The sequence below is a fragment of the Triturus cristatus genome, chromosome 4_1, assembly GCF_964204655.1.
Source record: "Triturus cristatus chromosome 4_1, aTriCri1.1, whole genome shotgun sequence".
In the NCBI taxonomy this organism is placed as follows: domain Eukaryota; kingdom Metazoa; phylum Chordata; class Amphibia; order Caudata; family Salamandridae; genus Triturus; species Triturus cristatus.
The window spans coordinates 3,917,378-3,931,329 of NC_140585.1; the positions used below are offsets into that span (position 1 = coordinate 3,917,378).

At 47.9% G+C, this 13,952-nt stretch overlaps 1 protein-coding gene across 1 annotated transcript in view; it reads left to right on the forward strand.

The window, feature by feature from the left end:
• The window catches only part of LOC146839258 (NXPE family member 1-like), a 297,941-nt gene that overhangs the window by 39,625 nt on the left and 244,364 nt on the right, over nt 1-13,952 (forward strand). The window contains exon 2 of the mRNA XM_085650333.1: nt 12,047-12,840. Coding sequence (XP_085506459.1) covers nt 12,047-12,840 — 794 coding nt within the window. The remainder of the gene's footprint in view (nt 1-12,046; nt 12,841-13,952) is intronic.

A 13,952-nucleotide genomic window follows, 5' to 3' on the forward strand; every position in this document is an offset into this window, starting at 1 on the left:
GTGTAACCACCCCCACCCCAGGCCCACCCATAGGTGGAGCCTTAGAGTTAATCCATCCCCTAAACTTACTATAAGTATAGGAATCCAGTCCCTAGAACTTTAGATTACCCTGGACGGACCTCTGAAACATATATCCTGGACCTTCGACTATCTATCACGACTAGAAGACTGTAGAAATCTCCCTTGGGGTCAAGGAGTGACTCCCCTGTTTGGCAGGCACCAAAGAAGCAACTGACCGGTCTGCATCACTGAAGCTCCCGCCGGACGCCGAAGACTTTGCATCACCAGAGGTGGATTACCAGACTTCCCCGAGGCTACCCTGAGTCCACAGCAAAGCTGAGGCCCATGGCTATCGTGGGTAATGTGGTACCGTGACCCCTGGACACCGTAAACTTTTGTAGCAACAACACCTTCCTGGTCATTCTTGAAGTTGTGCTTTGGACTCCTAGTAGCCCCAGTCTTGAGCACCTTCTGTGCCAAAGATTGTTGGCCTCCACTCCACGAGTGACCCATGGGACAGCTCCAAATGCGACTGCTTGAGGCTCCTTCACAATCACTAGCCCTTTGGCTAGCAGGTCCCCACGAAGGCAACTCCTCTTCTACCTGGGCTTTTCTGGATGCTCCAAACTTGCTCTTACTTACTCTTGCTGGGTGAATCTATCAGACCTTGCTGGTCTGCACCGTAGTCCTTTCTCTGATTTCCTGAGATTTGCCGTTGCCAAGGCTTGTTGGGTCCTTTCTGGTCGCCGATCCCGCAATACTTGACAGACTTTGTGGGGCAGTTCGAATCCGGCTCGTGGACTTCATCGACGCATCCTGGACCTCGTGGCTGAAGAGTGAAGACACCCATCAACTCACCTGAAGCCCCCGACATCTGTGGGCATTGGTCCATCCTGCCCTAAGTCACTGGCAAGTGACCCAGACTCTGTTCCCTCTGCTTTCAGGTTCCTTATATCCTATATCCAGGCTTGGATCTCTCTGGACACTTTTCCTCTTCACGGCAGCAGCAGTTCTTTGCAGGCTTCCATTGGAATCGACGACGCGACCTGACACCAAAAGACACCTATGCACCCGGCTTCCCTGGGTGAGGTAACTCAAGTACTCCGGTACTCTCAAGGGTGCTAGCCCTAGAATTGTCTAAGTCCAAAAGGGTTTGGTCCTGACTCGATTAGAAGTGTCCCTAATCTTTAAAATTCCAACCGCGACATTCCCCATAGAAGATAATAGGAACCCGCGGTTGTGTTTCCACACTTTATACAGTTCCCGTGGGTCCCCTGTGTCACTACCTTGGGTGGTTCCTTGGGGTCCCAGCGATTCTAGAGGCAATAGGCACACTACCTAGTTCAGTCATGGTTCTTATACCTTTTTTTTATATATGGTTTGGTACGCCCCTAGGGCCCAAACGTGTATTTGTGCTTTTACTGATGCTTAAACACTTGTAACTAAAGTACTTCGAACTCCAGTCTCATAAAGAGACTAGAGGGGTGTGTATTATCTTAAATACATATATTTTGAATATATACCTGGTGTGGTTGTCTTTTCATTTGATCATTCAAGAGATTGTAGACTGGTAAAACAAGCTGCTTTACATTCCTTCAAGACTTAGCCTGAAGGCTGCTCTCCATACCTACCACTAGGATAGCTTTCACATAAAGTTGTCTTTAACCTATCACCATAAGGGGTTGTTTGGACTGATACAAGGTGCCCACTAGAACTAGTGGACAGCATATATCAGGCCACCTTCTCACATTAGGTACATATCTAATTGGATTCTGGAGTGCCTTATAAGCCCCTAGTATATGGTATACTATGTACCTAGGGCATAGGTACCTCAGAGGCCTTCCAGGGGCTGAAGCATGTATTATGCCACCCCTGGGAAGTACTCCAAAATGGCACCACAGGTCTGCTACTGCAGCCTGGGTAAGGTGGTGCTTGCACCCCTAACAGTAGAATAGGCTACCTATATCACTACCATTGCACACACATAAAACACCTAGAAGTCACTCCTATGGCAGGACTTAACAATCCTGAAGGCAGAATGCTTGGTTTTTATGTTTTTCCTAGAGTATGTCCAACCACCAAAGTTGGTATAAGTATGGGAACCCAGTCCTTGCGACTTTAGATTACCCTGGACGAAACTTTGCAATATATATCCTGGACCTTCGACGTTCTACTTTGCTTAGAAGACAGAAGAAATCTCCCTTGGGGTCAAGGAGTGACTCCCCTGCTTGGCAGGCACCAAAGAAGCAACTGACCGGTCTGCATCACTGAAGCTCCCGCCGGACACGAAGTCTTTGCATCGCCAGAGGTGGATTTCTAGCATTCCCCAAGGCTACCCTGAGTCCACAGCAAAGCTGAGGCCCGTGGCTATCGTGGGTGATGTGGAACCATGACCCCTTGACACCGTGAACTTTTGCATCAACATCATCTTCCTGGTCTTCCTCGAAGTTGTGCTTTGGTCTCCGAGTAGTCCCAGCCTTGAGCATCTCCTGCACCGAAGATTTCTGGCCTCCACTCCACGAGTGACCTGTGGGCCAGTTTCCAGTGCGACCACTCGAGGCTCCTTCGCGATCGCTAGCCCATTGGCTAGTAGGTCTCCACGAAGGTAACTCCTCTTCTGATTGGGCTTTCCTGGTTGCTTCAGAAGTGCCCCAACTTACCCTTGCTGGGTGAGTCCCCCAGACCATGCTATTCTGCACCGCAGTCCTTTCTCTGATTTCCAGTGACTTGCCGTAGCCAAGACTTTTTGGGTCCAATCTGGTTGCCGACACAGAAGCACTCGACTTTGTGGTATAGCTCAAATACAGTTCCTGGTCATCATCTACACCTCCTGGACCTCGTGGCTGAAGAGTCAAGACACCCGTCAACTCCCCTGAACCACCCAACATCTCTGGGCATTGGTCCATCCTGCCCTTGGTCACTGGTAAGTGAACCAGGCTCTGGTCCCTCTGCTTTCAGGTTCCTTCCATCGTAGATCCAGGCTTGGATTGCTTCGGACACTTCTCCTCTTCACGGCAGCAGCACTTCTTCGCCAGCTTCCGTTGAAATCGATGACACGACCCGACACCAAAAGACACCTATGCACCCAGCTTCCCTGGGTGAGGTAACTCAAGTACTCCGGTACTCTCAAGGGTGCTAGCCCTAGAATTGTCTAAGTCCACCCAACATCTCTGCGCATTGGTCCATCCTGCCCTTGGTCACTGGTAAGTGAACCAGGCTCTGGTCCCTCTGCTTTCAGGTTCCTTCCATCGTAGATCCAGGCTTGGATTGCTTCGGACACTTCTCCTCTTCACGGCAGCAGCACTTCTTCGCCAGCTTCCGTTGAAATCGATGACGCGACCCGACACCAAAAGACACCTATGAACCCGGCTTCCCTGGGTGAGGTAACTCAAGTACTCCGGTACTCTCAAGGGTGCTAGCCCTAGAATTGTCTAAGTCCAAAAGGGTTTGGTCCTGAGTACTCCGGTGCTCCCGTGGGTGCTAGCCCTAGAACTTCCTAAGACAAAAAGGGTTTGGTCCTGACTCGATTCTAAGTGTCCCTAATCTTTAAATTTCCAAATGCGACATTGCCCATAGAAGCTAATGGGAACCCGCTGCTGTGTTTACACACTGCACACGGCCTCCGTGGGTCCCCTGTGTCACTACCTTGGGTGGTTCCTTGGGGTCCCAGCGATTCTACAGGCTCTAGGCTTTGTGTCTAGTTTAGTCATGGTTCTTATACCACTTTTTTGGTATATGGTTTGGTATGCCTCTAGGGCCCAAACGTGTATTTGTGCTATTACTGTTGATTGCTAACTTGTAAATTAAGTACTTCGAACTCCAGTCTCATAAAGAGACTAGAGGGGTGCGTTTTATCTTAAATACATATATTTTAAATATATACCTGGTGTGGTTGTCCTTTCATTTCGTCATTCAAGAGATTATAGACTGGTAAAACAAGCTGCTTTACATTCCTTCAAGACTTAGCATGAAGGCTGCTCTCCATAGCTACCACTAGGATAGCTTTCAATAAAGGTTATCTTTAAATCTATTCACTATAAGGGGTTGTTTGGACTGATACAAGGTGCCCACTAGAACTAGTGGACAGCATATATCAGGCCAACGTCTCACACTGGTCACCACTGTCAGATCGGAAGAGTCAACAGGGTGGTGCTACCTTTCCTTGCCCCCTGTTAGTTTGCTTTTGGGTGTAAGGGGGACTAAACCTTAGTAGACTTCCTCTTTCCACAGCGCTGCGCCGTCTGGTTGCTGCTGATGTTCTCCCCATCTGCTGCTGCTGGTTCCTCTGAAACAGAGGTCAGGTCCCTCCTCCACCCGCAGGCTCCTGCCTGCGCCTCATCCCTGGTGGTCCAGTTGTAGAGCATCTCTGCTCTGCAGCTTGACTGCCCTCCTGTCCCTCTCGTCTGCTGTTCCTGTTCATCTTTCTGCTCTTCTGCGTTGCTTTCCTACCATTTTCTTTATTTTTTTATCTTTGCTGTGTTTGGCTTTGTTTTTCCTGTGCTTTTTTGCAGTTCCTTTTTCCATATCCTCTCCCTCATTGCTGCTGCGATCACCCATGTCCCCGCCCCCTCCAGTGTCCTTTCCTGCGTTTCCCGCCTCACAGCTTGCCTGCCCCCCTGCAGCACTACTTAATGGTGTACTCTGTTGGGCCATGTACAGCAGGCATGCCACTGATGCACCAAAGGGAAGCCAAAGGAAAGCCCATCTGTGTCCGCCCAGCCCTGTACGGTGACCAGGGACCCTGTCTTTCGGACACTCCACCGCTATGACACCAGCACCCTCCTCGCCCTCAACCCTTGACGCCACGCCGTCTGCCATCTGCAATCACCGAAGAATACCCTTGCACTCTGCGCCTGTCGAAACTGCAAACACACCTTGTGCTAACTCGGCAAACCAGTGCCTCCTGCGGCCCAGCTGACCAACAGCGCACCTGACCGGCTCAACGCCATCCTCCTCAATGTGCGGTCCCTCCACAAATACGCCAGAGACATCTGGGACCTACTCAACGCCACCGCTTCAGACATCGCCTTCTTCACGGAAACCTGGTCCAACCCCTTCTCCGGACCAGACATTGCCATTGCCACCCCTGACGGCTTCTAAATCACCCGCAAGGACCACCCTGACCGTCTAGGAGGAGGCATTGCCATCATCTACAAAAGCCCACTACGACTGACCAGCACTCTAATGATCCAACGGTGACCATGGAACACCTTCACTTCCAGATCCTGACCAACCCCAACACCATCCTCTGCGGCACCCTCAACTACACAGTTGGACCCCCATTCACCGATGCCATTTTAGACCTCATTGCACCCCAGACTCTCCCATCCACCGACTACATCCTACTTGGAAACCTCAAGTTCCACCTGGACAACCCCAGTGACCGGAACACCACTTCCCTCCTGGGGAACCTCATCAACAATGGACTCAAGCAGCTAGTCACCGCACCAACTAACATAGCCGGACACACACTCGAGCATGACTTCTCATCCAGCGGGAACTTCAAGTACAGCCACACCACCGGACTCTCCTGGACTGACCATAATTTTATACATCACGTCTTCACCATGCCCACCGTACACCACTGCCATCATCACCCCCCCTCGCAGCTGGATCAAGGCCACCGAAGAACTTCTCATCAATTCCCTCAGCACCACCACTCCCCCAACGTTTACAGACAACAACACCGCAACGCGCAACCTCCACCGATGGATCTCCAACTGCACCGACACCCTCGCACTGCTCAAGAAAAGACCAGGCAAACAACACTCCAAGAAGGCCAACTGGTTAACTCCCGCACTCCACTAGTCCAGTCCCACCTGCAGACGTCTTGAGAAGAGATGGAGCCACAACATCAATCAACTTCGCAACACAGTCACCCTTGCACCGTGGCGCAAGGGTGCCTGCGTTGGCGCATGGCAGCCATTGTGCTCAAAGGTAGGGGAAAAAGACAGAGGTGCTTATTCATGAGCCTCTTCTGACAGTTTCACCCTGCCAGCGTGTCATTTTCTTGACGTGCTTGCAGCGTGATTCTTGCACCACGTTGCGAGGTATTTGCAAAGTAACACATCTGGGGATATGCGTGACCTTGTAAAGCCCTGTGCCACATTATACCTGCATCAGGTATGATGTATGCAGGGTAGGCATTCCCACGCAACAAAGCCTCGTAGGAGTGGCACAGTGAAATCCATCAGATTTCACTGCAACAATTGTAGGATGCCACTGCGTCAGTACCTTACACCTCGTTCGTGGCAGGCGTAAAGGTGACACAGTGCCAGAGGGATAGGCTGGCCCCATGCATAGCTGGAGTTGTATCATGCTTGTGACACAACTGTAGCAATGCGTGACTTTAGCGCTGACAGATACATCAGGATTTCAGATGTATCTGTCATTAATTGTGACATGGAGCGCTGTTCAGTGAATACAGCGCATCCGTGGTGTCGCATGAAGGGTGTAGTGAAAAGTGTTAGGCCGCATTCCTGTCCTGCTATTTTGTCGCAGGGCAGCGCAGCAACATTCCTTGCAGCGTTGTCCATCACCAAAACCTTCTAAATGAGGCCCAAGTGTGTGCGCCATTTTTAAGACCAGCTATTTTCTGGTCTTAAAAAACTGCATCCAATTGCATTTAGAGGCAGTTTTGGGGGTTTTGTACCATACAAGAAATTCCTTGTAAATATCACAAAGTGGGGTTAGCTGCAGTTTTTGCATGGGAACTCCTACCTTGCATCTCATTTTCGTTAACTCCCGCTAACAGAAGTGGCAATCTTAAAAATGCACGTTTTTACCATAAAACTGCTGCTAACTGATGTTAGCGGCAACTTGTAAATAAGGCGATAAAAAGAAAGCCGCCGTAACGTCAATAAATTGATGCTACGGAGGCGTTACCTCCTTGTACATATGCCCATCAGTTGTCTCAACAGTGGCTGACGTCTATGCATCAACATACATTCAGGCAGAGATTGTCCCAGCAATGATGCCAATATCCGGCTAGTTTCAAAAGAGCCGGCTCTTTTGCACCCAGCATCAGCCTCACCTCCCTTGTGGTGGCCAGATCATGACTTACCAGTCCACGTGCCATTAAACATTCATTTTTCTTTTACTCCTCTATGAAGTGAAGATAGAAGTGCAGGAGTATGGATCCTGTTAATTGTTGCTGAGGTGCTGTAATCTGAAGTTGACATACTTCATCCGGGCCTGGCCTCCACCAATGCCCTTGGCTTACCAGTGGTTCGGATCCGCAGGTGCCAGTACCTTGTCTTCATTTCGGGCCCTGGGTGAAGCTCTGCAGCTCACCATCAGTAACGAAACTGCCAGAAACAGATTTGTTCAGTCTCCTGTGCCTTTCATGCAGAAGTTAAGCCTTGCACAGGATGAAACAACTACAGCTGCTTCCTCTGGAGGGAAAGGTGTAGTGGGGCAGTTTGGCAGGAAGAATAGCTGTTGTGAATAAGAGGGGACAGAACCAAGGCCCATTTCACTAAGACCAGCAGGGAAGATCGGCTCAAGGAGAAGCTTCCTCAGGAGTCATTAACATTTGCTGCTCAGCTCCTTGACCAAATCTCAGTCAAAATGATCTTCATCACAAAACAGTCAAGTGCGTGCCAGACGCACTGTGAACCTGCAACATCCCTCAACGTGACCCTTGTACACCTGCTGTATTTTATGATAGTGTGTGCCTGCAACAGTGACTTAGTGGTGGCCAGGGATTGGCGCATGGTTAAGGGACTATAACAACCCCTGTAACTTTGTGTCTGATGTAGAGCTTGGAGCGACAGGTCACTCCATCACAAATGTGATGGATATCTTGTCCTCTGGAGTACACGTGCCATTGAATATCAGGGACTTGTAACAGCAGGCGGAATATCCATCACGTTTGTGTCAGAGTAACCCAGTCCGCTAAATTATAAATCAGGCCTTTTGTTGGGCGCCATGTTCTTATGCTGTAAAGGATTGTGGGATTCCCATTTTCATAAAGTATTCCCAGGTAATACTTTTTGTGTGGAGCAAGTTGCACCACATTCAACACCCCTCACGCCATTCTTCAACTCTGAGATATCACAAAAACAAGCTTTAGATGTCTCCTACCAATCACTTAGGGTTTCCCTCCTTCAGTACGTCCTTAAAAAAAAAAAAAAAGTTTCTACCTCTCTTGAGCACTAACTGCAAAGTGGCATCCCATTTCAGAAATATCCAGGAACATTCTACTTTCTCCCCTGAAACGCCAATCAATGCTGGAGGCTTGAGGTTCGCTTCTTAGGGCCAGATTACGATATCGTCTGGAAATTGTCCTTACTGAATCGGGTCCGGACTAGTGTCCAAACGAATCAGGTCCTGCGAGTCCGACCGACCTATTATGATGCTTCGCAACAACATTCGGTTGGACTTGCATTGACTTCAATCGGAGGGTGTGTTCTGAACGAGATCACAGGCTCCCATTGAAAAAAGGTGTGGTTGGACTCTCTACGACAACTTTCATTAATATAACCAAGGCACCTACCCAACACCACCCACCAGCAACAAAACTCAGCCGGCCATCCTCACATGGACCCCTGTCACCACAGAAGACAACGCAAAGACCATGAGGTGCATTTTTGAAAGAAGGGGACCCCTACATAACCAATTTACTTGCTATACGCAGGGACTTAACAATAATAGGAAAAAATTAATAGCAAGCTATAATAAAATTATGCCAATAAATACCAGGTATATGCATGAACGTAACCTATAACTGTGCTCCACATATAGATCAAAGACACAGGTTTAATTTAGGGAATTATATATATAATTTTATTTGTATTCATCAATTATTTTTCTATATAAATAGATATCATTTTGATGTTATCTATTAAGATCATTTATTTGTTTTCTTTTCAAAGGATAGAAAAAAAATATATATATATACAATACTAAAAATTATTTACAAAGGTGAATCACAAATATCAGACATTATATATAGAAGAAAATTCATAGATTGATATCACAGTCTAATCTGATAGAATTAATAATACGGTCGATGTATAGTCGATGAGAGCAATGCAGTAGATGGAGACTACGCGCGTTTTGGCAAAACTGCCTTCATCAGGGGACCGTCTATTGCAATACAAATTAACGTGTAGAGCTTCATTCGGTTTTGTTGAGGCTCTCAGGAATATTTAGCGGCTAGTAGGACAATAAGAACCTATACGGTATCTGAATTCCTATGATATACGTAATGTCTGAGAGTTCATGATATAGCCACTCTTTTCATTCGGCAGAATTCCATATTGGAAAATGTATTATTTTCTGAAAATACATATGTGTACACCAAATGCCACTGTCTATAAATTAAATCTTGATATGAGGATGCCGCATAAAGGGTAGATTCTTTTTTTTAAAGTTTTATGAGCGTGATAAGAGAGAGTAGTAACTTCTTTGTTTTAAATGATGCCTTGATACTTGTTTTGGTCTCTTAATGTTAGACGGTGAAGACCTCACAAACAGAGCTTCCGTATCGTTTAGCGGCAACCAGTCATAATGAGACCATGAGGTGCATACACTCTGGAGCACCCACCAACCCCTGCCCGCTACACATCTTCCACAGGGCCGCCTCCGACATTGCACCAGAACTACGACGGACAATCAACTGCACCCTTGAAACAGGCACTTTCCCCGACGACTGGAAATACGTAGAAGTCAAACCCCTCCTCAAGAAGCCCTCGGCAGACTTGACGGACCTCAAGAACTACAGGCCAATCTCCCTCTTCTCCTTTGCCACCAAAGTCACCAAGAAGATCGTCAACATCCAGCTAACGAACTTCATAAAATCCAACAAAATCCTCGACACATCTCAATCCGGCTTCTGCTACAACCACAACACTGCGACCACTCTCCTAGCACACTTCTTGGACAAGGCCACACTGCAGCCCTCATTCTACTAGACCCCTGAGCAGCCTTTGACACTATCTCCCACTGCACACTAGCCGCCAGACTCCACTACACTGCATATAGGGAAATGCCCTAGACTGGATCCGCTCCTTCCCCGCCGGCCAAAGTAAAAGAATCAGACTCCCTCACTTCCTCTCCAAACCAACGGAGATCAGATGCGGAGTACCCCAAGGATCCTCCCTCAGCCCCACGCTCTTCAACATCTACATGGTCTGCCTGGCAACCATCGTCAGAAAACACGGACTCAGCATAGTGTCCTATGCCGATGACACCCAGCTCATACTCTCCTTCACCAAGGAACCCGACATCACCATGCACAACTTCCAGTAAGGAAAGAAGAAGGTCGCATTCTAAAATGTAAATCTGTATTTGTAAAGTGCGAACTACTCACCCATACGGGTCTCAAGGTGCAGGGGGCCGTCGTGTAAATTAAGGGGGCTATTGCCCAAAGTCACATGATGCTGAGCTGCCGCCAGAGCGGGGGATCGAACCGTGAACCCTGTGCTCCGACGTCAGCTGCCCTGGCCGCTGCACCACACCTCTCCGCATTCTAGGTGAACAGCAGCTGCCTGAAGCTTAACTTGTTGAAAACAGAAGTCCTCATTCTCGATCCAACCCCTCCATGTGAGATGACACCTGATGGCCTCCTGCCCTAGGTAACCCTCCCACACCAATGGACCACGCCCCAACCTCGGCACCATACTCAACTCCTCCCTCACTATGAAATGACAGATCAACACAGTATCCTCCACATGCTTCAACACCCTCTGCATACTCCTCAAGACCTTCAAATGGATCCCCCCGAATCCAGGAAGACCATCACCCACGCACATCACTAGTAGGCTGGACTACAGGAACGCCTTCCACACCAGAATCAACAAATCACTACTCCACAAACTCCAGACTGTCCAGAACTTCGCAGCCAGACTTGTCCTCAGCATCCCACGACAAGAACACATCACCCAGCACCTACGAGATCTCCACTGGCTCCACTTCAAAAAATAGTGACCTTGAAGCTGCTTACACACACCTACAAAGCTCTCCACAGCACCGGACCCCAGTACCTCAACAAAAGAATATTTGTCTATGCTCTCAAGAGAAACCTCTGCTCTGCTGACTTAGCTTTGGCCGAAATCCCCCACATCCACAGAGCCAGAACGGGAGGCAGATCCTTCTCCTACATCGTGACCAAGACCTGGAGCAAACTCCCACTCAGCATCAGATGATGCCCCACACTCCAAGCATTCAGGAGGACCCGCAAGACGTGACTCTTTGGATGACCGGAGCTGCTAGAAACTCCCCCCCTCGCCCTCCAGCACCTTAAGACCCTCACAGGTGAGTATTGCGCTCTTCAAATCCCTGATTGATTGTTGGGGGAAACCTTGCACCCTGTGGCTGGCACCCCATGGTGCCTGCCACACTGTGCATGGTTGGGAAGAAGGGTCCCATGGGTAGCCCCACAGGCCCCATTTGGACGGCTCCGGGTGAAGGGATGACTGCAACAGGCCCCCAAATACCGATTCCGACAGCCATTTTGTTCCGGACAAACCGAATTGGAACAGCTGTCCGAATCAGTCATCATAATCGGTCGTCCGGAAACCGTGTCTATAGAGCTGTACGAATCAGCTCTGAAAGGCTCGGGTTGTGGAAATACCTTACGGACCTGATTCGGACTGCTCATACGGTTTCCAGACATCGTAATCGTTCAGTTGGAAAGCTGTACGATTCGGTCAGAAACAAGGGTTCCAAATCTGATTCTGCAAAACCGAATCCCATCCGGAGCCCTTCCAAACGGTATCGTAATCTGGACCTGAGTTGCAAACTTCTTCTTCACTTAGTTTCTGTGCTCCACCCTGTGGAGATTTCAGCTTACAGTTCTGAGGTTCTCCTACTCTAAAGTTTCCTGTGACATCCTGACTCTTGATACTACAACTGAGGTCCCACGGCACATATCGGTGTTCAAATGCTTTGTTCAAATGGGTGGTTTGTTGTATAGATAGATACCATTACCTTTTCTCGAATGTCATTGCTACATTAAAAAAGGCTATACATTATGTCAATTTGTGAGCCTTCTGTGTATAATGCTGTATAATCATGTGATGATTTTTCTTGTTGTTGCCAGTTTCCTACTTTAAGCCATTTTTGTGGAAGGACGTCTGTCTCAGAACCCGTCTTGGAGAAGATGAAAGACAACCTGGAAGACAAATCAAAGTTCACGTTGATGAACTTTGCGAAGGTACCCATGAGGGCTGTAAATGATTTACAGAGGAAGACTCCATCGAAAGACGTTGATCTGCAAGTAAAAACTATCATGAGAAGAATCGATCAACGGATCCCCAAAGTAAGCTTCACCCACCTGGATAACACAACGTGTGCGGCAAAGAGCAAGGTGTCCATCATGAACCCCAGAGATAGGTACTGCGTTGGGGACAATGTGACCGTTCAGATTGACGCGTTCGATTACTTGGGCAACAAGAAGAAATATGGAGGCGACTTCCTACGAGCGAGAATCTACTCACCAGATCTCGGGGCAGGAGCTTCTGGGAAGATTGTGGACTTCCACAATGGAACATATCATGTGCAGTTTATCTTATTCTGGGAAGGAAAAGTGAAAGTGTCCCTGTTTGTGATCCACTCCAGTGAAGCTGTGGCAGCTCTCTGGCGGGGACGCAATACTGGTTATACCTACATAGATCATAAGGTGAAATATACCAATGCAACGCATGAGGTTGAAGCCATCTGCTCGTATGACCTGGACACTGAAGAGGAAGTCTGCAACATGATGGAGGCGTTGGATGAGTATCCGTTCTACTGCATCAGACCTGCGCACATGTCCTGCGGCTCATTGACTAAAGTGACCAGCTATTACACCAGGCGCTCGTACTTCACCGAGCTGGAGTGGCCACTCTTTGACAAGTAAGTGCCTCGCCTTAGGCAATAGATGTTCACAGGGTCCATTTTCTAGCTCTGTCGGTATCGGTTTCTGTGTATTTGTGCACCATGTTTCCAAGTTTGGGACTCTGGGGTGGTAGCAATGAAGAAAAATGGATGCTTAGTAAGGAGCTGCTGCTCTGGCCAGGTTGGTAATGAAAAGAAGGGGTTTAGGGCAGTGGTTCCCAAACTGGGGTCCGCGGACTCCCAGGGGTCCATGAAACATTCCTAGGGGGTCCCCAGGCAGCAGTTTTAAAAGCACTGCAAAATTCCTTGAATAATCAGCAGTTTTTGGGTAGCAATAAAAGTGTCAAGACAACTCCGGTGATTAATGTACCTGCTGTAGAGAGATGGAGGTTTTGTCCAGTGGCAGCTTTGACTCATCTTAGGAAGCACTGGTAGTTAATATGCCTGCTAAAAGAATGTCTACCATGCATTAAAAAAAAAACAGTATTTTGTTTTGTACATAGCTCAGTGGGTTCCTCCTTTGCCACAGAGATTCTTTTGTTATTGTGCATTTCAGAAGTTCCAATCGTAGTCTAGCACAGTGAACTATGAACTGCCATCAAAGAGCTGCATGCAAACTGCACAGTACAAGTTAGTAAGTTATGCTTTTTCCCAGTCTTTCATTATCCCGATGCTGCTAAAAAGGTTTGTTTTGGGTAGAAATAAATCCTTATTATTTAAGGCAATGCTAATCCCTGTGTTATATTCTGAATCCTGGGTTTCTGCTTCTCCAGACCAAGCACTCTTAAAAAATACCTACCAGTATGGATGACATGTGAATCGTACACCTTGTAGTCCCCTTTGCCTTATGTAACATTTTCTATTGTATATTCTATTTACTGATTTACACACATATGATTCATTGTCTCTCTTTGTGTGTGAGGTAAAGAGCTATAACACCCTACAGTGGTATGAGAGGTGCTATAAAATTATGTGACAGTGGGGCTATGGAGAGATGAGAGGCACTGTTGGAGGGTAGTAGTGAGGGAATCATTGAAGATTGTAAATCATTGAAAATTGACAAAAGATTGTTGTATCCTGGTGCATAGTAAGGTCATATTTTACTTTGATTTAAAAGCTAATACAATTTA